Source organism: Brienomyrus brachyistius, chromosome 15, assembly GCF_023856365.1.
Source record: "Brienomyrus brachyistius isolate T26 chromosome 15, BBRACH_0.4, whole genome shotgun sequence".
Classification (NCBI taxonomy): domain Eukaryota; kingdom Metazoa; phylum Chordata; class Actinopteri; order Osteoglossiformes; family Mormyridae; genus Brienomyrus; species Brienomyrus brachyistius.
In genome coordinates, this window is record NC_064547.1 from 19,116,473 (window position 1) to 19,141,789 (window position 25,317).

At 48.1% G+C, this 25,317-nt stretch overlaps 2 protein-coding genes across 8 annotated transcripts in view; both read left to right on the forward strand.

The window, feature by feature from the left end:
- Positions 1–463: 463 nt before the first annotated feature.
- Positions 464–8,296, forward strand: mettl13 (methyltransferase 13, eEF1A lysine and N-terminal methyltransferase). Of its 3 annotated transcripts, XM_048977384.1 has the most exons (9): positions 464–637; positions 734–901; positions 1,806–2,559; positions 3,644–3,843; positions 4,513–4,702; positions 5,258–5,413; positions 5,521–5,733; positions 6,465–6,596; positions 7,802–8,296. In XM_048977384.1, the coding sequence occupies exons 2-9, from the start codon at positions 749–751 to the stop codon at positions 8,089–8,091; spliced, it is 2,088 nt and encodes a 695-aa protein (XP_048833341.1). In that variant the 5' UTR covers positions 464–637; positions 734–748; the 3' UTR covers positions 8,092–8,296. The 3 variants fall into 3 exon arrangements, with proteins under 3 accessions (XP_048833341.1, XP_048833340.1, XP_048833343.1); XM_048977383.1 differs by having other exon boundaries at positions 464–901; XM_048977386.1 differs by having other exon boundaries at positions 464–901; positions 5,261–5,413.
- A 1,068-nt stretch (positions 8,297–9,364) lies between these two features.
- Positions 9,365–25,317, forward strand: part of dnm3a (dynamin 3a) — a 31,123-nt gene continuing 15,170 nt past the window's right edge. For 3 of the 5 annotated variants that reach the window (XR_007382480.1, XM_048975977.1, XM_048975974.1), the window contains exons 1-15: positions 9,365–9,682; positions 9,802–10,060; positions 16,572–16,645; positions 17,406–17,555; positions 17,889–18,092; positions 18,322–18,420; positions 19,285–19,445; positions 19,582–19,724; positions 20,530–20,665; positions 21,285–21,352; positions 21,618–21,756; positions 22,434–22,520; positions 22,703–22,773; positions 23,004–23,055; positions 24,215–24,244. Coding sequence is in view for 4 of the 5 variants with exons in the window: in XM_048975977.1 (XP_048831934.1) it covers positions 9,900–10,060; positions 16,572–16,645; positions 17,406–17,555; positions 17,889–18,092; positions 18,322–18,420; positions 19,285–19,445; positions 19,582–19,724; positions 20,530–20,665; positions 21,285–21,352; positions 21,618–21,756; positions 22,434–22,520; positions 22,703–22,773; positions 23,004–23,055; positions 24,215–24,244 (1,575 nt within the window). In the remaining variant the exon portion in view is untranslated. The remainder of the gene's footprint in view (positions 9,683–9,801; positions 10,061–16,571; positions 16,646–17,405; positions 17,556–17,888; positions 18,093–18,321; positions 18,421–19,284; positions 19,446–19,581; positions 19,725–20,529; positions 20,666–21,284; positions 21,353–21,617; positions 21,757–22,433; positions 22,521–22,702; positions 22,774–23,003; positions 23,056–24,214; positions 24,245–25,317) is intronic. The other 2 variants (XM_048975975.1, XM_048975976.1) reach the window with 2 other exon arrangements.

Sequence of the window (25,317 nt, forward strand, 5' to 3'; positions counted from 1 at the left end):
ACAAAAACCACAGGACAGCCAAAGAATCCTTCAGGGAACGTTCCTGAAACGTTCTGGGAATCATCCCACACGCACTTGTGTTTATATTGGACAAGTAATACCGTATTTATAGGCTCCATTCAGTTTAGATTCTCCAAACAACTCGACCAGAACAGACCGTTTTTTTGCTTTCTACTTTCAGTCGTCTCTAGTAAAGTTTCTACATCTTTAAAACACCCATAACCACCCGACGACAGAATTTTAACATTTAAATTCTAATTTGTTTCTGTTATATCATGGAAAGTCGTGCTAATTTTATTATATTTATTTGTCTTATTTTAAGATAAAATGTGCACAAACAACTCACTACTATCTTGACATGCCACAATATTTTCCCCCTTTCCCCTCCATCCAATCAGCTTCCACAGGAAGGCCTGACGCACGTACAGATTGTCCAATCAGAATCTGCCTGTTCCTCAGTTAATGTCGTCCGGCTGAACGAGCCTGGGAGACACGTGTGCTTGCAGCAGTTTTGAGTTTCTTTTCTTTGGCCGGATTATAGTTCCGTTTTGTTATGTGCTTAAAGAACAGTATTGGAATATCTGTATAGAGCAGACGACATTATGGTTGTAGGAAAAAGGGGGGAACTCTGTTAAAGGTAACTTTTATCCTTTTCTAACTAGACTGTTGAAGAACACCAGTGCAGTAAAGGGAGTGAGAGCCTGGAATCAGAAACGGATTTTCATTTTGCCAGCTCGAAGCCGCCGCGATGAGCCTTTTACCCCGCAGCGCTGAGGAGTTCAGCTCGGCCGAGTACTGGGAGCGCTTTTTCCGGCGACGGGGAGACAAGGCCTTCGAGTGGTATGCCGACTACAACCAGCTGTGCGGGCTTCTGCACAAGTACATCAAACCCCGCGACCGGGTGAGGGTCCGCCTCGGGCAGCGCGTCTCCCATACTTTATTAGGGTCACCGTTTTCATGCAACTATTAGAAACATTTTTCAGCTTCACCTGGGGATGCCAGTGTTTGCCGCCGATCTTCACTCAATGCCGCCTGTCAGTGCACACCCGGTCACTCTCCAACATAAGATTCGGTTAAGATTCTGTCTTATCTATATTATAGAGCTGTGAGGATTGACTGTCTACTTAAAGCAGCCTCCTTTTAACCGAAATAGATTTAAAAAGCCGTTTCTTACCTATGTAATTCGTCCTGGAAGCTTCATTTTCACTGAAGAATTTGCATGTAAACAACACGTGTGAAGTAAATTACATACAGCTGATTAAAGAGTTTAAGCGATCTTGTGAACTTTAACTAACTGTTCTTTACATCAAGTAAACATTAAAAGAACTATGAACCAGACTTAAAGGTTTTATGTCTTCCCATGACCCGATGTTGGCATCATTTCACAAATCCCACAGACATACCTATTGTGTGTACCTGAAGAGTCTGTGTTTAGTCAAAGTAAATTTTATTGTCATTTGGACCATACAATTCGAGAGTGCATAGTAGAACGAAATTGCCTTTGTCCGGGCTCAATGTGCAAAACAAAACAAAATACTACAGGCTGCACACAATACAGAACTACATGGAGACTACTATTCAGGACAGAGGTAAATCTTGTGCAGAGTAAATAGTGCTCAAAGTTAAAATTTGCACCGAGTCAAATGTATTTAGTTATCAGGTTTTTTAGAACGCAGGGTCAGGCAGTCCCTGTGGAAACTGGAGATAAAGGGCTCAACAGTGAAATCACTCATGGGATTTGAACCCACAGCCTTCCGGTCACGGGCACATTGTTCATATCTGACACCTCTTCTGTATCCTGGCAGGTTTTGGTGGTGGGCTGTGGGAACTCGGACCTTAGTGAGCAGCTCTACGACGTTGGCTACCGGCAGCTGGTCAACATCGACATCAGCGACACTGTGGTGTCACACATGAGGCAGCGAAACGCCGAGCGGCGCCCCGATCTTACGTTCCTGCAGGCTGACGCCACCCAGACCACCTTTGATGGTAGCAGCTTCCAGGCAGCGCTGGACAAGGGCACTCTGGACGCCATGGCGGCGGAGGAGGGGGGCAGTCTGGCAGGGAGCATGCTGGCGGAGGTGGGCCGCGTGCTGGTGGTGGGAGGCCGCTACGTCTGCGTGTCTCTGGCCCAGGAGAGCGTGCTGCGGCTGGCAGTGGAGCACTTTGTCCGGGAGGGCTGGGCCATCAGGGTGCACTGCCTTGGGACCCCGGAAGAGCAGGATACCCCCTCTGACTCAACCGCCTTCGCCCTGCCCGTCTTCATGTTGGTCTGCACCAAGTTCCGCCAGCCTCCCCCGACCCCAGTGCTGGAGATGTGTCAGGGAGAGGATGGCGCCCCCTGCAGGTTGTCCTCGACCACTGCACTGCTCTCCGCAGTCAGGGAGCGACAAGCCTATGCCCTCGTTCGCCACAAGCTCCGTTCTGGCCCGTGTGTGGGCCGGAGCTCTGCCCTAACGCTGTGCCACGCCCCCACGGGCCACCCCCGCTACACGCTGACGGTGCTGGACAGCCCTCAGCTGGCTAAGGTGCCTCGGGCTAACCACTTCGCTATTTTTATCGGTGCGTCTCCAAGCATGGGGTCACAAGAGGAAGTGAATACGGATGCTTTGCGTTGGCTCAACAAATGATATTTGAACTTTATAATCGGCCAGTAGCGATGCACGTTGAGTAGTCATCAATCTTCCCAGGATAACGATAAGTCGTACGACACTTTCTACTGATGCTGGGCGACGTCAGCGTCCACACTTCGAGTCTCTAACTACCGTCAGCATAAATGCATGACACACTGTACAGTGTTTAGCGACATATCATATGGTGTTTATTTTGTGTTTTTCTGTTACTTGTATTTAGTTAGTTACTGTAATTAGTTATTCAGTGACCATACAGTAGTCTCCCTGTATCTGCAGGTGATGCATTCTAATACCTACCCCAGATAAGTGTACCATTCGTGTACCCTATATATGACATGATTTTTGTGTTCATACATGTGGAAAATGAATTTCGCACAGTAAGGCACTGCCAACATTAAATACAGTAATAAAGATTTCAGTGCTGTGCTTTCGCGAATGAAAGTTCTGCCGTTTTAGCCTAATTCAGAAGAGACGATAGACAATGGAAGAAAGATCATGTATCTCAGGGATGATGGAGCGATAAGAGTTTTGCTTTTTGTTTTTCCCTCAAAGGACAATTGTACAAGGAAAAATGTATAAAGAAATGTTGGTACCCGCGATAAACTGCAGATAATTGAGACCGCAGTTACCTAAAGCACGGATACTAAGGAGGGGATTAATGTAGTTATTCATTAATCATGTCATCTTCGACTTATGGCGTATTCCTCTAACAATGGGTTCATCAGCCCGTTTCCCCGTCGTAAGCTGAGGATCGTCCGTATTTGATCTTAAGTATTTACATGCAACGTGAGTAAGCGCTATATTTATATAAAAAGTGAAAAATCTGCTAGTATGTGTTACATCAGCAGAAAGTGAAAACACTACGGAATCCTGTGGTTGGGCACCTGACTTCATGTTGAAACTTGGTGTACAAGAAACAAGTTGTTTTGTATGTATTTAAATTTATAATGAACATGTGCTGTATTGCCAGGGAAATCCCCTTAAAAATGATAAAATATTCATTCATTTTTCAGTGCCTCAGGGCCGGGAATCTGATTGGCTATATGGTTCCGCCGAGGGGCGTGAGCAACTGGCACGAAGTGCGAACTTCCGCCGGCTGGTTGTTGTGGCGATGCATCGGGACCAGGAGTACGCAGACATGCAGTCGGTCCAGTCTGAGCTCTCCCCCATGGTGATGGAGCTCGCCCCGTGTGGGATGCCAGCCAATCAGCAGGTAGACTGGGGGTGGAGTCTCGTCTCCATGGTAGTGAATGTGCTCCGTTGTATTCGACCCGGTGTCTCCCTCAGGTTGATGATACTGGAGGAGTGTTGAGGGCAGTGTGTGGCTCATGGGGTTTGGGAAGGTGGCTGGTTCAAATCCCAGGGTTGGCAGAGTGATGTCACTGTTGGGCCGCTCAGCACGGCCCTTAATCCCAAGTGTCTCCAGGGACTGGTTCATCCTGCTTTCATAAAGATGTATGTGCACTGCAGTTACTGCACTTTGCGTCAACAGTGCTCTCTCATACATGCCATAATATTACAAGATAAATAATTTATTGATAAAAAGTACAATAGACATGCAGCTCTGGAAGAAATTGAGACCCCTCTATATTGTATAAAATATCTGCATTTTTAAATACTGGTTTAATGCTGGTTCTGCTGGCAGAAGGCTACACTGAACAGCAGATTGCTTCCAGGCTTAGAATTTCTAAGACAGCAGCAGACAAGAAAACGAAAATCCTTGAATCTCTGGACAAAAGCATCTGCTAAAGAGATGTAAAGGACAGTAAAGAATCCTGCGCGGTGTTTCGGGGGCTCAGAGGGACGGTCCCATCCCGCTGTTTGTGCTTTCCCCGCCGTGTCGGCCATGTTCTCATGCCTCCCCACCTCGTTTCTCTTGCAGGTGCCCTTCCTGTCGGTTGGGGGGGAGCTGGGCTGGCGAGAGGTGGTCAGCCGCGGTGTGAGCACGCTCAGCGGCGAGTACTCGGTGGAGGACGTCCGTGGCGAAGATGGGTTTCTGTACCGGCGCCTGGTCTTCTTGGATAACGCCGGGGTGGTGCAGTCCGAGAACCGGTTGCGCGCTCCGGCCCCCGGTGAGACGCTCATGGACGCCTCTGCGGGGCTCATCAGGGGGATTTGAAGCTCTGTGTGGTGTTTGTCTGGCTCAGTTAATCCGTAATCCAAACGCCGGTATCCGGATCAGTCAGAGCAACACGTGATGTGTATCGGGCAACCGTGGTCGACGTAGTCCTGATTTCATTCGGCGCCCTGCCGTTGGAGCCGTGGACAGACTGCTGGGGGGGGGGGGGGGGGGGGATTCCCTTAGGAAATATTTGCAACTTAGAATCAGAATCTGGTGCATGTGCTGGCAGGAAGACATACAAGACATATAATCAAGATAAAAATACGAACATCCATCCATCCATCTTTTTTTAATAATTATATAATTATAATTACTTATAAAGATGTAGGGCAAACACAGCTTTGGGGTGTGTGCAAGTAAACTGTCAGTAAGAATAAATTAGCTGTTTATGAGGCTAAAGGTATTGGCTGTTTACATGACAGTGAGGGGAATGACAGAATCTCCCTGCCCCCCCCCCCCCCAATCTCTCTGTCTGTCTGCCTCTTTCTCTCTCTCACTACCTCAGCAGCCCCCAGTGGTAAAAGGAATAAAAAAAAGAAGTCCAAGCCACCCCCCCCTGCTGTGAAGGGGGGGGCGGCTTCTGTGGACCGGAGCTTCCTGTGCTGCGCCCATCACCGGGTCATGGTGGCCGGACTCTCACTGCTCGGTTTGGAGGATTTGGGTAAGCTCAGATGGACCGACATGGCCCGGTTCAGCTCCGAGGGTCCCATGGCTCGGTGCTCCTGTCTCGGTTCTGATGCCCCCCCGATTCCGCCCTCCCCCCTACAGGCCCCCCCATCACGCTGCTACTGGTAGGGCTTGGCGGCGGCGGCCTGCCCCAGTTCCTGCGCGACTTCATCCCAGGTGTGTCTGTGGATGTTGTGGAGCTGGACCCGGCGGTTCTGGACGTGGCTCAGCGGTGTTTTGGGTTCCAGCCCGACGAGCGGCTGAAGGTGGTGCTCGGGGACGGCCTGGAGCACATCAGTGCATCGGAGGCCAAAGGTCAGTCAGCCTGCGAGGCAGGGGCGGGGGCACTGGCCCCAACAGAAAGCTGATTGGCTCCTGGAGTGCCCCCTCCCCTGGCACTCACCAATTCAATACATATCATTGGCAGATGATAAGGTTGGCCCCTCTGTATTATTAAAGAATAAATTCACTTATAAGTTTCACTTATTTCTCAGTTTATGGCTTTAGGCGTCTGTAAAATATACATTTTTTTGCAAACTGCAGCTTGGTTCCTCTCCATTTCCTCTGTTGTGTATGATGTGTGTACACTGCATGCCAGATATGAAGGTACATAAATATATACTCTAGTAATCCCATGCAAATGCAGGTTTACTACAGCACAACACACATTTAGACGATAATAAACAGTAATGGTGCAAAGAATGTCAGAGATTGTTGGATCGTGTTCAGTTTTCCTCGTCCACTGATATACAGCTTGCACATTGAAATTAGACCACTGATATACAGTTTGCACATTGTAAAATTAAGGAACATTTTATTTTAGCTCTCTGAGGTGTCAAGATTAAATTATGGTCATAATAACTTGAGGGGTAAATTACCCATGTTTACGAGCCTTACTGCCCCAGCACCCTGGAAATGATGACAGGGAGATTCGGCTGTGGGTTTGTGTTTCCTGGTGGTTTGTGCTGGCATTTGTTCAGGAGTCTCTAATGACCTTCGCTGCTCTCGTTGTCACACGTCCCCCTTTCTTTTCGCACCCGTTGCAGGCGGATGTGCTTATGATGTCATCATGTTTGACGTGGACTGTAAGGACCCCACCCTTGGAATGAGCTGCCCTCCTCCTGCCTTTGTGGAAACGGCTTTCCTAGAGAAAGTACGCAATCTGCTGACTGCTCGCGGTAAGGCTTCTCCTTTTGTCTCACGTTTATTCAGTTTGACCCCAGTGTTTCATAAACATTCCTCTCTCTGTGCTTGTATCCCTATTGCTGATAAATATTTAGCCGCTAATCATTTTTTGGAGTATTTGAAATATCAGTATGAGCAGTTGAATCCAGTTACAAACCACCAGCTCCTCATTTCCACAGGGTCTGGTGCTGTGGTGATCTGCTTATGTTTTGTGACCGGATGACTAGAATCTCATGGGCACTTTTCCCCAGTAGTGTCAACTCTTCTAATCTTTATTTACTTCTAAAAGCTAGTTCATGCTTCACTTTTCCCTGTGCGCTTTTTGGCTGCGGACGGTCGTCCACGATGCAGCTTGTGTTCGTACTACATTTGGCTGCGGATGTGGATGGTCGCAGTCAGCGCATGCATGCAGCAGTGACATCCACCAGACCAGAAGAGGGCTGATATATTGCAACGAACTTGAATGCATGCAGTGTAGTGAAACTGGAAAACGTTCATGAACAGATTTTACTTTATTAGTTAAGGCTTGGATGGTATTAAGGTAATCCAATATCCTTGCAAAAAATTAGCAGGGGCAGTATAATGTTTGGGCAGTACAAGTTATTTGGACATTAAAAATTAGATATGCAGATACCTTTGCACCTTCTACAACAATAATTCTTCTTCTACTCTTTCTTGGTCGACCTCTGGTCTCTGAAACTCAGTGGCGCCACCTACAGCCAATAATTAAATGTCATGCAGCAGACAAAAAAAATCAGCTGTATATGCTCCAGCCGCACAGGCCGCAGCCACCCGGGTCAAACCCCTGATGACAAAATTTACGTCACCTTACCCTGTGCACGACAGAAATCACGTGGAAGAGTGAACTGTGAATTGGCCTTAATGGTAGCTCTTATTGTGCTGGGCTGTCATATGCAAGTGTAACGTAACCAGAATGTCACCGTGGAATCAGAGGAACGTTTGCAGCTGGAATGGCTGTTTCCTCCTTTGTTTATGGAAAGCTAAGCATTAAAAAAGAACTACAGGACTGCAGGCACCCAGAGTAACTTGTGGAAGGAGTAGCAGAGCTCTTATGTTAACAAATGTCTTTTATTTATGTCAGATGAACTTTGGATAATTGGATAATTATTTAGAGTACAGAGGTCCGTCCCTCTGGTAACAGTCCTAATCTCTCTCACACTTTCTCTCACTCACTCAGGCGTGTTCATGTTGAACCTCGTGTGCCGTGACTCTGCACTGAGGGCGCGCGTGTTAGGGCGGGTGAGGGACGTGTTCCCCTGCGTGCTGTCAAGGGACATCGAGGGGGAGGTCAATGAAGTCCTTCTGTGCATCCGCCGAGGGGGCGAGCGGGGAGAAAAAGACCGCGCGAGTCCTGAGGAGCTGCGAAAGGCCTGCCGGCGCCTGCAGGGGGCGCTGCACACGCCAGACGTGTCCCATAAAGCACAGATCGACGTTGCAGCACTGCTAGAAGATCTGAAAATTGCCTGACACTCAGTCCAGGGAGAAGAATGAAAGCACTGAAGGATAATGCAATGTTTTGCACAAGCTGAGCGGATTTCTTAAGACGGCAACGACAAGCAGCGGTTAAAGGATGGTAAGAATAAGGGAAAAATAAAAGACGTCTCCCAGAATGCTTTATGTGTGTTCATATCTTCCTCAGTTACTTTATTAAAAAGCTTTTATTCTAAAATGAGATCCTCTCCTTTGCTTGGTTTTCACACTGGAAGGTTTAATAATGACACATGTTCCATAAAGTCTGAGCTTTTACATATAAGTTGATAGCCAGCTCTGCTGTATTTCCCGGTTGCTGTTGTGATGCGGGCTTAGAAGGGACTATTTCTCCGATCATGACGGGGCCCTTGAATCCTGCCTTTGTTGTGTGTGTTTGCACCAGCCACTCCAGTTTCTCTACACTGTCCAAAGACGAATGGCTGTTTTGATTTGGTGTCTCCGAATTGCTGATAATGTGTGTGAGCAGCCTCTGATTGCCTGGCATCCCAGACCGCACCTATCCCCTCCAAATAGCCAATGCTGCAACACTGCCCGACATAAGCAACTGAGGGATGGTGCGATAGTGTATGTTGCCATTTAAGTGTAAGTTTTGCACCTCTTCCTTAACCTGGATTTTAAATAAAATGATGCATTCAGTTTTAGTTTGCCTTACTATTTATCTGGCTTCTTAAATACATTATTGAATGCCACTAGAGTAAACCGGGTACAGACACCCTAAGCACTTTTAGACCGAATGGGCATCACTGAAAATGTTCGTATTATCGGCGTTTGCTATTTAAACATTCCTTTATTTCCACTAGTACTAAAACATATTTTGATTTTGTATGTGAAGCAACCGAATCAGGAAAAGAATTTGTACCATGAAAACGAAAAGTAGGTAAGTAGCGCTAAACGTGCACTGGTCCAGATCTCATTTTGCGAAATCATAATGGAAGTCGTTCTTTCAGGGGTATCACTGCTCAACTACGGTTGAGCAGGGACATCTCAGGCACGCTGCCGTAGTGTTGTTTTTATTGTGGCATGCGAACTAGCGCAGTGTTATTTATATGCCCATGGCCTACAGCAGCACTGCCATGTACATACCGAAGGGAGGCGAGCCCTTCGTACGTGGGTGTGACTTATATAGGGCTGGGATGGATGGGCGGGGTCTTCGCCGCCGTTGTACTCCGACCATTGGTCATCGGAGCGCTTATTTTGTTACCGGAGGCGTGTCGTTTCGCGTGCTCGTATCCGCGCGTGTGCGCGCGCGAGACCGTTAACTGGGCTGTCAGGAGTGGTGCTGGAGCCAAAGCTGCGTGCGTCGCGGTGGCAGAGCCGAGCCAAATCGAATTGGGTCGAGCCGAACTGAACCGACCCAGATCCGAACCCCGCCGGACCAGTATTCGTTTTATTCGGAACTTGCTACTGAAAGAGCGCAGGGCAACCCAGTAACTGAAAGATAGCAATAACAAAGCACACCGTGGTGCCGGGCCGGGCTCTGGTCCAGTTACTGTTATTTTCCTGTGTTCGGACCCGGACTTCACCGGTACCGAATTCCCAGTGACAGCACATCGGATATTTGGAGTAGGTAAATAGAAATAAATAAAACAAATGATTCATAGTTACTTATTAGGCGGTCGGTGGGTTGACGGCCGTTACCGCGCGTGACAGGAGACCAGTTTCCCATAACATCACCATGCTTTCCAGGCTCCATGGTGCTGGTGTCTCCAGCAACCGACTGACTGGGCTTTGAAACCTCGCCGCCTGGCCGTCCCTGTCGCCACCCCTCCTCCCTCCCATCCGCCATGGGTAACCGCGGGATGGAGGACCTGATTCCGCTGGTGAACCGGCTGCAAGACGCCTTCAGCGCCATCGGCCAGAGCTGCAATCTAGACCTGCCCCAGATCGCGGTGGTCGGCGGGCAGAGCGCAGGGAAGAGCTCCGTGCTAGAGAATTTCGTTGGCAGGTAGGCTGCGGGATTGACCCTCATAACCATCACCCCGTCCCCGAAGGACCTGCGTATCTGATATGCTGGTGTCTGACCCACGCCTAACAATACAGCAGCTGTTTGGATCCAGGGTACCACACGCATGCTGTTTGTGGTGAAAATCTGCATCTTTGTGAAGGGAATAAGTGTTTCCTTTTTTTGTCCCCCCCCCCCCCCCCACACACACACGTTGTTTTTCTGCTGTGTGATGCGCCCCCAGGAACCCATGTGTCTTGTTTAATTGTGTCCTGTCTATTGTATTTTTTCAGGTCGTGTGCACATAGAAAATGAAATGCCTGTGTGCGTTTGCAGAGGGGTCTCTGTGGGAGTTTGTTTTTCATGGGGCTTGGAGGAACCACCAGTGCCCCCCTCCCCCCCCTGTGAATGGATGATAGTGTGTGGAACAGGGTTAATCCACTTACTTTTCCCAAAGTAATTAGAATGTTATTTCTGTAGGATATGTCTGCTCATTTCTTCCCAAAGCCATATTCTCAGCACGCACTGGTTGTCTTCGGTCCGTCTATTGCAGACATGCACACGTTGTTTAGATAGATAGATAGATAGATAGATAGATAGATAGATAGATACATCATTGATCTCAAGGGAAATGTAGGAAATTTAGTTTTTGAACATTCACTTCCTTAATACTTGTTTCTAGTCTGCATTAGTAGAATCTGTGTTAGTGTGGGGGGATGGGGGTGGTAGCAGTTTCAGGGTTTGCCTGATGATGGTCTGCTCTGCCCATTTGGCGATGCAAAGCGGCTTGAATGGTTTGTATGTATTGCTTGTTGATAATGACATCCTGACAACACAATCACATGCGTTCGTGTTTGCATATAAACATGCCTCTGCAATGCTTAGATGAAGTGCAAGTGAGTCTACTCGCTCTACGCATGCCTGAGCAGATTGTCATAATTAATTATCCAAAATGTTTTTATAATTTGTGATATGGAAAAATGAACATATATTTGGAATTACTGCCTGTGTCTTTTCATGATGCATATGAAACCTCCACCTCCCATTGTGAACGCCTGTGTTATCACCATGCTGAACACTGTGGACACAGTACCACTGTTCCCCACTACATCCTAAGCTGGCCTGCAGTTTTTGCTGTATCATTTGTTTTTCTTTTTTTGTTTTTATTTCTTCACCCTGACATTATGATCTCTGTGACCACCTAAAATTGACATTGCATCACGTGTATGAGCCCCAGTTCATCCTCTGAAGAGAGTGACCTCATCAGGAAATAACCATAATAATAATCTTTATAGGCGGCATGGTGGTGCAGTGGTTAGCACTGTCGCCTCACACCTCTGGGACCCGGGTTCGAGTCTCCGCCTGGGTCACATGTGTGCGGAGTTTGCATGTTCTCCCCGTGTCGTCGTGGGGTTTCCTCCGGGTACTCCGGTTTCCCCCCACAGTCCAAAAACATGCTGAGGCTAATTGGAGTTGCTGAATTGCCCATAGGTGTGCATGTGTGAGTGAATGGTGTGTGAGTGTGCCCTGCGATGGGCTGACCCCCCATCCTGGGTTGTTCCCTGCCTCGTGCCCATTGATTCCGGGATAGGCTCCGGACCCCCCGCGACCCAATAGGATAAGCGGTTTGGAAAATGGATGGATGGATGGATAATCTTTATAATGTAAACTTTATCTATTTGCAGGTGATATTGTTCGTATACCATGAGCTTCTGACTTAGTCTGTGGATGTTTTATTCTAGAGCAGAACTTCATACCTGTAGCTCATGGTCTTGTGTCTGATTTTAAGAACGGAAAACCAAAACCTGCACCACTGTAATTTAGCCTCATAGAAAGAACCACTTCTATACTTCAGCTGCAGTGTTTAATGCTGAATAAAGGTGACCCATGGTGCTTTGTGAAGAGGAAAGGAGGAAGCATTAGCATTTGAATTAGATTGAGTAAACAACCAGGCACCTCAAATAAACCCGCTGCCTGCTGTGTAACTCTGTGTTACCTAGTAATGATAGGAGTGTGGCTTCAAACCAGCAGATCACTGACAGGTTTAACATGCCGGGTTAAGCCACGCAGCCACTGATGGCGCTGTCCCACCTAGGACCGTTCTGAAGCTTTGTTTCTGACATTACCTGGATTTAAGAAATGTTGCAAACATTTTTATTTGATCCTCATCATAGTAATGAAACTGGAAGTGAACTGAGTCCACCTAGTGATTTTTTATTATAATTGGATTATTGTAGTAATTTCTGGTTGTATGTGATATTGTACAGTACTGTGCAAAAGTCTTAGGCAGTCCAAAGAAATGTTTAAAGCTGTTTATCACCATAGCAAGTGTACTTTGGCTTAGAACAAAAAAAACACAATTTAACATTATAACGTGCAAATTAAGAGTAGCACAATAAAAACTAGTAATAATTTCTTCTGTTTTCTAAAAAGTTATTGATATCTAGTTGGATGGCTAGATGAACACCGTTTCAGTTCCCAAACTTCTCCTCAGGGGCACCTCAGCCGTTCCACGATTTTGTTAAATTTCACCAACAGCTCAATTAAATAATTAAATATATTGGTTTAAAAAGTCAGTAACAGATTGGCTAGCTGTTTGAAGTGTGCTAGTAGCCAAGTCAAGAAATACATGGCTGCACTGGACGGTCGCTGCAAATACCAGGATGATTTTAGCAGAGGTTCTGAAATGGCTAAGCGGACACACTTTGACAGGCATAATATCATAGTTTTACACCAACATGAGGATAATTTAAACATCATTTTCATTTGCCTGCCTAAGACTTTTGCACCGTACTGTATATGTAAGTATGTTCCTTCTGTTTTTAAACATGTTCAGCCTGGGGTTTGCTTTGCTGTACGAGGTCCATGTCCCTCACTGGATAAGTGGTCATTGGAAAGTCAGTTACAGTATTGAGCTTTTTATGTGCAGTTTATAGACTGTGCCCATCATGTGCTAAACTGAATGTAATATAAGCACAGTTTGATACATTTGGTTGGTCATTTAGATGCACTGTAGTGCTTTGAGGATGCTTTGGGGGTCTGTAGAGCTCTTGCTGTCTCAGCTTGCACTGATGTGGATATGGACTCTTCTGCATTCTGTTTGTTGCTGTGTCATCTGCCCCGGCAGCCCTGGCTACTGCAGCAGTACTGGTGAAGGCGACCTTGAGGCTGGGCAGGTGGCAGACACACACACAAAAGGATGCACACACATCACCAGACAGGAGAGTGTGGTAGCTGCACAGGGAATGGAGAATGCCGACCAGGCTTGGCACTGGGAATTCAAGTGGAGTCATTGACAGCACGCTAGAATCAATTTCCTAAATAAAATTCCCAAATGAGCCAATCGGCTAGAGAATTATCGTAAAGTGAGTGATGAGATTGTTGTGCTGGGCTGTGTAGGGAGAGCAGTAACTATGAAATTTACCTCTGTTACCAGGCAACACCCACAATGAGTTAGAACTCTGCTCATATTCCCTGCAGATCTGACAGCTTTGAGTGGAAAATGAACAATGTCAAGGCAGCACCCTAACTAGGTCTAAGTGCCTGGGTGACATTTGGGACTCTTTCATTGGGTTTTCTTTCTCTATATATATTCATTCCTTTCATTTCTGCTTCTGGCTACATTATCCCAAAAAGCCAGTATTTTTTAGGAAACATCTTATCTGCAGGGCTATTTTTCATTTTATGTCAGAGTGACCAGAAATTAAGATGCATCCATTTTTAGCAAATATTGTTTTCTTTACATGAATTGGAAATGAAAAAATACATATTTGTTCACCGGTGACCTCAGTGAAGCACAGCCTCATGTCTGTGTTACAGCACTTTGTCTGCTTTGTCACTCGTCATTGGGCAAATTGGGAAGGTGTCATGTCTACCTTTCTATCATATTAATGAATTGAAAGGTGTTAAGTCAACCTGTCAGTCAGGGAGCTTCTCTCACGTTCATTCAGTTAGCTGGGTAGAATGTGCCAAGTGGGCCTGCTGGTGAGTTGGGCTGGTCACACACCACATGGCCAGTCCACAGTTTTCCAGTCATTCATAATCACTGGGTTGGTCTTCCATTCATTCTGCTTTGATTTCATGTCTGCAAGGAAATTACACCTCTTACACATCTCACCATTATAGAGGCAAATGTTGACATGTGAAATTGTAATATTGGGCCTGGAACCTGTGTATTTTTAATTTGCTTCAGTAGCATATTGAAAAGTTCGTTGTCTTTTGCGTTTCTTACTCTGCAGTGAATTGAACATCTGCTGTTGAATATCAGGCACTTAGGTTAGTCTCCTCAAATGCCCTCTTAAAGTTATGGGTAATATTAGGAAAATGTAGCTCTGAGGTAGTTTGGGGTTGAACTTTTGATCTTACAAAGTATATATATGCTGCTCATAGACCTCTCAGTGCATACATAAAGATGTAAGCATGGTTCTGCTCCTGGCAAAGTATTGTAATATTAATTTGCAGTATTTTGTGCGGCGGCAGTGATTAAACACACTTTACGGAATTAGTGCCATGGTCATGGACTCCAAAGCTTGTCTGCTTGTGTCGTTTTTCTTCAGATAACAAAGACCTCAGATTTAGAAACTAAAAAGCTGCGGGTGTCTGTGCTTCAGTAAACATTACCTTAAAAAAGTCACTTTGCATGCATCTAGCAAATAAGAGAGGAAAGAGGCAGAAAAAGATGATTATTCAAGGTCCCCTGGAGCGCGCTGGGCGTGCTGCACTGATCTGCCCATCCGTCACACAGACCTGCTGGGCTCAGGGCTTCTGCGCTTCCTTTGAGCATAATTCAAGCTCATCTGATATGCAGGTGCCGCTGAATTAGCCTAAAGAACATTGACGGAGCTCCTGGCTCAGCAGGGTGTCTCTGTTTACATTGGCCCAGCTTGCCAGGCCCACCGTTATATCAGTAAAATGCTGCAGCTTCCGAAGTGATGTGCTCATGACACTGCCAGACTGGTCTTCCCTTGTGTAAGTAAATGTATCATTGAAATACCCTGTGTTACCATTATGGTATACTCAGATGGTATACACAGATGGTATACTCAGATGGTATACTCAAATCTGAATAAAGCACTATTTTGGTGATTTAAAGTATCTGAAAATTACATAATAGTTTTAAAGAATCTAAAACATTAAAACACGAGTTTTAGAGCAGGTTGTGTTTACATTTCTGTTTAATTTTTGATGGTTTTAAGATTTGGATTTAAGATTGAAGGAAGTATTTATCTTTTATCCAGACAAATTTCAGGGCTATTATGACATTGCAAATGGGATTATAGTATAGAGACGTCAAATACCTAATACTGTTAGCACTTTAATTTCGGCGGATATTCATTGGGTAATGACTTTCATTATGTATTCATCATGTTGGGCTTCATGAATAACCTGAAGACACTGAAGCTTTGAAATAAGTAACAGACAAAGAAATAGTTCACCATAGAGAGTAGCACTTGATACCATGCGCATTATGTCGTATACCCTGTACAAGAAAGACTTCATTATGTGGAGCGGGTTGCTAGTGAACGGCGCCCTTGGCTTCGCGGGGTATGTAGGACAGGCCTCACCTGCTGGGTGCGCTCCCCGTCTCGTGTTGTGCTCATTAACTGGGTCTCCTCCCTGGCGGTGCCTCCCACAGCCTGTCAGCTTTTAATCTCTTTCGCTCTCTTTCATCAAATGCGTACATGACCCCTTACCACAAAATGGCAGGGAAAGACGAGCTATGAGTTTGCCCAATAAATGCACCTGGCATCTCTCTGCGTTAGTGTATGCAGTGTCATTAAAATTATTATAATTAAAGATCTCACTAAAACGGGCATGTGTCTGACAATCTGCTGCCTTTTAAATTGCCAGACTGGGAAGAGTGAATTCATGACATGATTCTCTTTGACGGTGTTTCTTAGGGGATGAGAGGAGTGTTGGAGATATTAGAAGTAACCCTTTGTGGCTTCCATGCTTTCGTGTGTGTCACCACACTCATGGTGAAGTGGCCAAACATAATAACTGAGGGCAGCTGCGTTTAAAAACCGCAGTTACATTTATTTTGTGCCACACTTTGCTGTTCCAGTGATTATTTCTTGAACCTGCAGCTTTCCTCGTGTCATTATTTCCTTTGATGTTCCATAATGATGTTGCTTTTGGTGCCAGTATCTCTGTGTCTAGTGCATGATAGATGTGTTATCAGCATTTTTGGGCCTCAGTATTTTCTTAATTTTTATTGATGGTGATTTTACTGAAATGTCTGTAAACCTGGCAATCAGGTGCAAATGACCCATAAATAGAGGATTTCAGGGCGGTGTTCCGGTGTATATGGGTCTGCTTGCATTCTGACCAGACAGGCAATCTGGTGCTGAGCCTCTCCGGGGGGGCAGTAGGTCTTTCAAGGTCATCGCAGTAGACAGGGACCATAATGACGGAGCGTCTGGCTCGCACTGAGGGAGATGCTGAGGATTGGGGGTTGGGGGTGGGGGGGTTGCAGTGTTGGTGTTCTCTTTTTCCGATGATGCCTGTTTTGCAGGGACTTCCTGCCCAGAGGCTCTGGGATCGTCACTCGCCGGCCACTGGTCCTGCAGCTCATCAGCTCCAATGCAGGTACAGCTGTGTGCTGGAGTTTCAGCATCGGGTGCTTCACTCTCGGTGGCTGCAAGGGGGCGCCAGTGTGTAAATATGCACTTCACCCATCCACATTAGCCTACCAGCTGCTCACTACAGACTGAAACCATGTCTTGTTTCGTGGATTGGTGGTAGGGCATGTTTGAAGAAATGGCCACCAGAGGGTGATGTTTCCACTCACCAGATTTAATAGTCCCTGTTGTTTTTCCTATCACAATGAAAAGTTCGACATATTTAGTCTGGCTGAGATACTGGCTTTTCTTCAATATATTTATTAGAATCTGTCCCACTGAGACTGATGTATTACTACTACACTAACCACAAATATGGTTTGAATAAGGGGCAGTGCCTGTAGCCTGTTCCTGGATTCCTCAGCTTTGCAGTATTGTGCAAACCTACAGAGAAAAGGGGCTTTTGAAATAAGGTCAGACAGAGGAATGGCTGTACCCTTGTCTCCTTCTCCCTTAAGTATTTATGGTTGATGTTGCAGGGAGACTGAAAGGTAGCCTTCTTATAGTTTAGCCTCTTAGGAAGGCATGTAGGATTCAGAAGGGGATTTTCACAATGAATTTGAGCTGTGTACATTTATGACTGAGCAGAAAACATTGGTCTGCTGTGTGAGTGTGCACTTCGTGTTGTTGTTTTTGGTCTTTGACCCCGGAGACTATCACACGCTTCCTGGTTACCCACCGAAACATCCCTGTCCCCCCCCCACCTCCATTTTCGCTCCACCCTCCAGAATATGCCGAGTTCCTCCATTGCAAGGGGAAGAAATTCACTGACTTCGACGAGGTTCGCTTGGAGATCGAGGCGGAGACGGATCGCCTCACGGGGGCTAATAAAGGCATTTCTCCTGTGCCCATCAACTTGCGCGTCTACTCCCCACATGGTACGGCCCCGCTCCAGCGCCCAGCCCAGGCCCCGCCTCCTGGCTCACCCACAAACCTTAAAATACCCCAGACAGTTTAAGGGATAAGACCTTCGATCTGTAAATAAAAACATCTCACTACAGTTGGCTAAATGAGAAACAGAAATTGCATTTCAAAATTAAGTGAGGAATTAATAAAAGGCCAAATACAAACCCTCTTGTTGTCCATTGTGGTGGTTGCCAGGGGCGTGCTTTGGCTAGCTCCTGTCCCCATGTGTCCGTACCTTTGCATGTCGGTTTGTCACCATGCCACCGTGCCTCTGATGCCCTGTGTATGTGCCGCACGTCCTGCAGTGCTCAACCTGACGCTCATCGACCTGCCCGGCATCACCAAGGTGCCTGTGGGGGACCAGCCAGCCGACATCGAATACCAGATCCGGGACATGATCATGCAGTTCATCTGCAGGGAGAACTGCCTCATCCTGGCCGTCACTCCCGCCAACACGGACCTGGCCAACTCCGACGCGCTCAAGCTGGCCAAAGATGTGGACCCTCAGGGTGAGAGCAGCCGCTCTGATTGGACGGTGGCTGTTTTTGTGCTGGTGTAGCACTACTGTAACCTCTGGGGGCTGGTGTCCCTATAAACACCACCGTTTTGGTGGCTGCCTTCCGGACAGTATGCAGAAGGAAGGGATCAGGTTTAAGCATCTGCTAGGCGTGGTGACTTTAGGGTGACACATGAATGCAGCTGGTGTCAGTGTCCCCTGCCACCCGCCTCTCTCCTTAGGACTGCGCACCATCGGGGTCATGACCAAATTGGACCTGATGGATGAGGGAACTGATGCCCGGGATGTTCTGGAGAACAAGCTGCTGCCCCTACGCAGAGGTATACCAGGGTGACCCCTCTGTCCGTCACAGACCTCTTATGGTACAGATACAGTATACAGCTCATTCCCCGCTGGCCAGAGCAGGTCGTGTCTCCTCCTTGAGTCCAGCTTCTCCGTGGGTCTCCTCCTGTCTCCTCCTTGCCACTACGTACTTTTTGGGGACTGGTGATTCAGGGTCTTTGCCCCATGAAAGGAATGTCCTTCCAATAAGAAAAAAATTTGTTTGCTGTTGGTCACGAGTCTGAACCCCCCTCCTCAGTGAAATTACCCACCCACTCCCACCCCAACAGGTGAAATGTAACCGTGGACCCTGGGGGACCCCGCTCTATTCAGCAACATCTAGCGAGGGGGACCCCCAAAAAATGTATTTCTGGCTACGGGCCTGCTTCACTTTTGTTGTGGAAAATCCTCAGAAGTGCTTGAGGGTTTGAAAGATTTTTCATTCATTAGTGTGTTTAGGTTTTGCATTCCACAACACTACTGCAAATCATATCACAGGACTATGGAAACAGATGCATTTTTATACACATTTAGGCTATAATTTTATACTGGAAAAATGGTAGCTTTATGCTGAGTAAGCTGTCTGTATAAATGACCAGAAAGTTCATGTGCTGACCGCACACATCCAGAGCCAAAGCAGGACCCCCCCCTGCGCTAGGGGTGCGAGGCCACTGACCACACAAAGATTCCCTAAAGAGCGGAATCACTTTATCTGTTTAGAGGTACTGTTGGAGTGGCTGCTGGCACTAACAAGGGGTTTAGAGCTGGTTATTTATTCAGGATCTTTATCATCAGGTTAGTAACCAATTGGAACACTGAAGACTCTGATTCTGTGCTCCCCCACCCCTCCCCCATCTTGTCAGGGTACATCGGCGTAGTGAACCGTAGCCAGAAGGACATAGAGGGCAAGAAGGACATCAAGGCTGCCCTCGCTGCCGAGAGGAAGTTCTTCCTGTCGCACACCGCCTACCGGCACATAGCCGACAGCATGGGCACACTGCACCTGCAAAGGGTGCTCAACCAGGTGGGGCGGAGCGGGGGGCAGGATATCGCGTGGCTCCTGTAAACGGGCCTATACATATAGTCATGAGGTCATGTGATGGGGAGAGATGGTGTGGATGGACGTGCCCCTCACTGTGTGACCCCGTGCGTCTTTGCAGCAACTGACGAACCACATACGGGATACCCTGCCTGCCTTCCGCAGCAAGCTACAGACGCAGCTGCTGGCTCTGGACAAAGAGGCCGAGGAGTACCGCCATTTCCGACCAGACGACCCCTCCCGCAAGACCAAGGCTCTCCTGCAGTGAGAATCCTCCCGCCTCCCCCAGGGGTGGCCTGCCGCCGTCTTAAGCAGAAGCGCCACCCTGGTGCACTTAGTACTGTATATACATCGCCTGGAACCAGATGCTGACCCCCGTGCATTAATCCACTCAGCAAGAGATGACGAGAGGCCAAACTGTGCAGAGCTCTGTGTGGACACTGAATGTCAGAGAGCACCTGAAAGCCATTTCACCATTTCCAGGAATGACACAAAGCGCAGCTCCCGGTGATGTCGAGGCTTTATTTATAAACAGCACGCTTTTTCTTAGACAGACACAGATCTGCCTGTTTGATTTCGGCGCTACTTGCTGGCATGTTGGGAGCAGAATGGCAGGATTAATTTGCATCGCATGCGGTGTAACGTCATGAGGAGCTGGGAGCCTCTTCCAGAAATGCAGCGAGGCCTGGGATGCGGTTCCAGTTTGTCACAGGGCACAAACACACAAGGTATCAGATCCAAAGGGCAGTTTAGAGGCACCTAACTTAGATAGCTGCGATCTGCGGGAGGAAACAGGAAGAATCCCATGTAAACACCGGTTGAACGTGTAAACTTCTCATGCAGAATTGACATCATGCCACCCTCAGTTTTTAGGTGTCCTCTTAATGTCTTTGCTGTTAATATACCAGACTGTTTGGCTGTACTGAGGCCTCCCTTTATAAACCCATTGTGAATCCAGAAGCTTCCTTGTAGGTTGTGGATGGAGGTCCTGCACCCACCTGCCTGCAGCATTCCGTTCTCTCCTGGTCGGCTTTCCGCACACATGCTTAGCTCAGCTTTTCCCTGGCAGGATGGTCCAGCAGTTCTCCGTGGACTTTGAGAAGAGGATCGAGGGCTCCGGTGACCAGGTGGACACGGTGGAGCTGTCCGGAGGAGCCAAGATCAACCGCATTTTTCACGAGCGCTTCCCCTTCGAGCTGGTCAAGGTGAGCCGGCCTGTGCCCTTCTGCTGCCGTGCCCATGTGGAGCGTCTGATTACAACATACCCTCAAGTCCGATGTGTCGGGCCAGTGCTGGCTTAGTTGTCTCTGCTCGTCCCCCGCCTCTACCCCCGCATCTGTCCTGAGCTGTGGCAAATTATTTGATGGAGAGAAAAGTCCAAATATGCGGCTTGAACACATTATCCCTGAAAAATTTGATCGTGATTGGTGCCCGTATGAAGTCTGATGTTGAGGAATGGGTAGCCCAGATGGTGCTTGGAAAACTTCTGTTTCTAATTGTGTGTAATAGATTAGCTTCTAATGGGTTGCACGCATTCTGCAGGAGACTAAGAACTGGTTGCATTTCTGCACCGTTGTGGCACAGGCAGGGTGCCATTTCAGGCAGAACAAAACGTCATCATTCGTCTGAGTGTGCCGCATAAATATAATGCTGTTTATTTTACACGCTAATTTGACTGTTATTGGAAAAAACCCATTCATTTAAAATCAGTGACAGATGACTGCGATCTGTCATGATTCATGTTTTCCACTTCAAATGAAAATAGAAAGTTGGAAACGGTGAAAGACGCAGGAGACTCTCTAACCTGCCCTTCATCACCCACAGATGGAGTTTGACGAGAAGGAGTTACGTCGGGAAATTAGTTACGCCATTAAGAACATCCATGGGATCAGGTGAGATCGTCAGCCTCCATGCCTGATTCTGACACTCCTCTCTTAAAGGGTGTGTTTGCTTTCGTTCAAGTTGGCTCATATGGCCAGAGGGTTAGCAAAGGGGTGAGGACCCTGACTCATTCCGGTCCCGATGGTAGCAGGCCACGGTGCCTGAGGCCTCAACCATCCGCTGTCCTTCCCTGTCACCCGTCTTTCTCTGCCTTCCCCCTGTCTCCGCCCTCTCCGGCCACCCTTTTGCCCCCGCGTGGCCGTCCCCTTCCCCCAGGACGGGGCTCTTCACGCCGGACCTGGCCTTTGAGGCCATCGTGAAGAAGCAGATCGTGAAGCTGAAGGGGCCGTGTCTCAAGTGTGTCGACATGGTCATCCAGGAGCTTGTCAGCACGGTGCGGCAGTGCACCGTCAAGGTATCAGGCCTCCCGCAGAGCCTCCCGCTTGACCTCCTGCATGGCCTACCACAGAGCCTCCCGTTGCATCTCCAGCAGGGCCTCCCACAAGGCCTCCTGGTTGGCCTCCCGCTGGGGCTCCCACAGGGTCTTGTACCTTCCTGTTCACAGCACCTCCCCTCTCTTCTACTCCCTTGTGTTTCTCTGATGTTGCAATTTTGACCGATGCTGATCATCGATATTTTTTTGTCTAATATTGGCGAAACTGACCAGCTAAGCTTTGATATATCATTTTTGATTCTGTGGGAGACAGATGATCGGTCTGATTTGCTTGTTGCAAGCTGTTACTGTGAGGCTCTTCCAGGTGCTGAATGACTACGGTTATGTCCAGTATTGTGCTAGGTGTGTCTTCAGCCCTGGTGCATCTTACTTTGAATACTGATATAGTTCAAATATCAGCGGGCAGTATCGGCCAAGATTGTCACATTAGACTGATGCTGATGTCTTGACTTTTAACAAAGTTCGACCGTTGTTAATCGATACACTGTGCAATTCTACCGCTGGATCGTAATGAATCACCGCTGGCTGTCCTACTGAATATCCTTCCACACTGGCCTGGTTCCCCCCTAAATCGAATGCCAGCGTCCCACACATGGTGCGGCTGTCTTCAAGTGGTGCTGCGGTGTGCCCCCTTTCAGCTGGGGACCTTTCCGAGGCTCCGGGAGGAGACTGAGAGAATCGTGACCACACACATCCGGGACCGAGAGAGCCGGGCCAAAGACCAGGTGGGCTTGCACTGAGCCTCACGCACTGCTGTCCTATCAGGGCCTCTTTGGGCTGGGTAGCACTCAGTCGTACAGGAAGGGCTTTTCATTAACAGCCAGTCCAACTCCTGCATGCCCGCATTGTGTGTGTTCCCTGCTCTGCACCATTCACACACTGTCCCTGACAGCCTCGTCTTTTTCAGGTCTTGCTGCTTATTGAGGTCCAGCTCTCGTACATCAACACGAACCATGAGGATTTCATTGGATTCGCAAAGTACGTTGTGATGTAATGGAGGGCGGCTGTACATTTCTGCCGAGCGTCTGAGTCATGTGCCTGGAAATGTTTCACTTGCTGTATTATCATGGTTCAGGAAGGCTGGACATTGACATAGTTAGGAGAGCATTGTCATAATCATGGGATTTTGCTGTTTCTGTGTGATTGAACGTTAATTGAATGTCATATTGCCATTTGTAAAATATAATCCTGTCCCCCACCTCTCACAGTGCTCAGCAGAGAAGCACCACAATGAGTCAGAAAAGCTCTGCGGGGAACCAGGTGGGTCCAGCTGAGCCCCCGTGTGTGAGGCGTGTGACAGCCTGTATGTGTGTGAGGCGTGTGACAGCCTGTTGTGTGTATGGCCTGCGACAGCCCGTATGTGTGTGAGGCGTGTGACAGCCTGTATGTGTGTGAGGCCTGTGACAGCCTGTATGTGTGTGAGGCCTGTGACAGCCTGTATGTGTGTGAGGCGTGTGACAGCCCGTATGTGTGTGAGGCGTGTGACAGCCTGTATGTGTGTGAGGCGTGTGACAGCCTGTTGTGTGTATGGCCTGCGACAGCCCGTATGTGTGTGAGGTGTGTGACAGCCTGTATGTGTGTGAGGCCTGTAACAGCCTGTATGTGTGTGAGGCGTGTGGCAGCCTGTGTGTGTGCGTGAGGCATGTGTTGTTACGTGTGTGCATGAGGCTTGTGACAGGTTGTGCGTGTGTGAGGTGTGTGCATGAGGTGTGTGATAGCCTGTACAGCATGTGTGCTTGAGGCTTGTGCGTGACACTTCTGACAGCCCGTGCGTGTGTGTGAGGTGTGTGCATGTGCCCCCTGTGTGTTTCCACATGTTCTGAGTTTCTGTTGGTCTTACACTCCCCCCACGCAATGCTCTCAGTCACAGTCGATCTTGCCGTGCCTTTTGTTTTATCCATGTCTGTCTTTGTTGCTGTGCCTCCCCCCCCCCCCCCCGTGTTCCACCCCCCCCCCCCCCCATCCCTGGAATGTACTCCACGCATGCTGTCCGGTCCACCCTTCTGGCCTCTCATCTGTACAGCTGCTGGACCTGCTGGGGGAGGGGAGGGGGGATCTTGTGAGGACTTGCTGGGTGAATGTGGTGCTGCTGACCCCACCCCCTGGGTTTTGATTGACCAGCACCAGTTACATCATTGCAGACCTGGGGATTACATGGATGGTGCAGACGTGTGTAGCAGAGCTCCGAGCTGAGCACAGCCTGGAGATCAGGCTGGACGTGTCTGTGCTGGAGAGTGATGCTAATGTCAGTCCACATGGTGACTCCTTGTCGTAGCTGTAACTTCTCAGGTGGAGCTCTCGCCGCCAGCCCCACCCTGCCCCATGTGTGCCGCCCCCACCGTGGGCCGCCTGCTGGGGGTGCATGGTGTCTTAATGCCCTTTTTTATTCTCTTTCCCCCCCACCCCGCTGCTGTTACAGGGTGCAGCTCCTCCACCTCCCAGCCAAATTGTACGAGCCCAGTTTCTGTAAGCTTTACTGCTGCTTTCCATTATAACTGTATGTGCGGAGTGGGGGAGGCCCTGATGTGGTGCCCCCCCCCCCCTCGCCGAACCCCCTGCTCTCATGGCACTCCGTCAAGCCCCAGCTTCCACCACACCCCCCTTACGCGCTCGACTTGGATTCAGGCTGACCAACTCACCACCTGGGCCCAGTTTTGTTCTGTTGTGATTACACTGGAATGTGATACTAATGGTCAACTGTAAAATCTACTTGATTAATGTTTAAATCATCGTCTAAAGAGTGTTTCCCAATCTGGTCCATGGGGACCCTCAGTCAGTCCACGGGAGCTGGAAGGGAGCAAAAAATGTGGACTGTCTGCAGGTTCTAAAGATTTCCTAGGAATGTATGCAATTAGACAGTACCTGAAATTCAACAATGAATTTCAACATTTCTTCATAATGCATCTGCAATTGTGCATGAATCCTGAAGGAGGTGCTCCGTATACAGGTGGCTGTGAAGTTTTAATCCAGGTGTACACTGATTCACGAGCCTCTTCATCACTACTCACTGGAGCTGAGCTCCTACTGCATTAACCGCACTTTAATCCACCCCGCCCCCCCCAGCTGCACTTGCGCCGGTTAGCCGATTAGCTGTTGTTCCCAAAGTAAATTTACCGCTGTGATATTTCAGAGCCCTGCAATAGTTAAAAGTATAATTTGTCTAACAGGGGAGGCTTCACTGAACAAGTGCAGCTTGTTCACCCACTGATTCTGGTGAGGGGGGGGGTCTTTTTACTCTGTCTAAGATGTAGGTCATCAGGTGAGTATGCATGGGCTCTGGGTAGCTGAGTGACATCAGCTGAGATGTAATCGGCATAATTAACATATGAAGTGCTTGTTTATTGCTCTCCGGTACAAGCGCTTCCCCCCCATCGAGTGCTAACTCTGGTCCTTCCATGACCTGTTGGGGGGCGCCTGCGTGTGTGTGTGATTGTGCGGAGAGCAATGGACATTCACATCAGAGCTAGTCATGTGATCACAAGTATCATTTAATATATGCAAGAGCACTGTATTTATTAATGT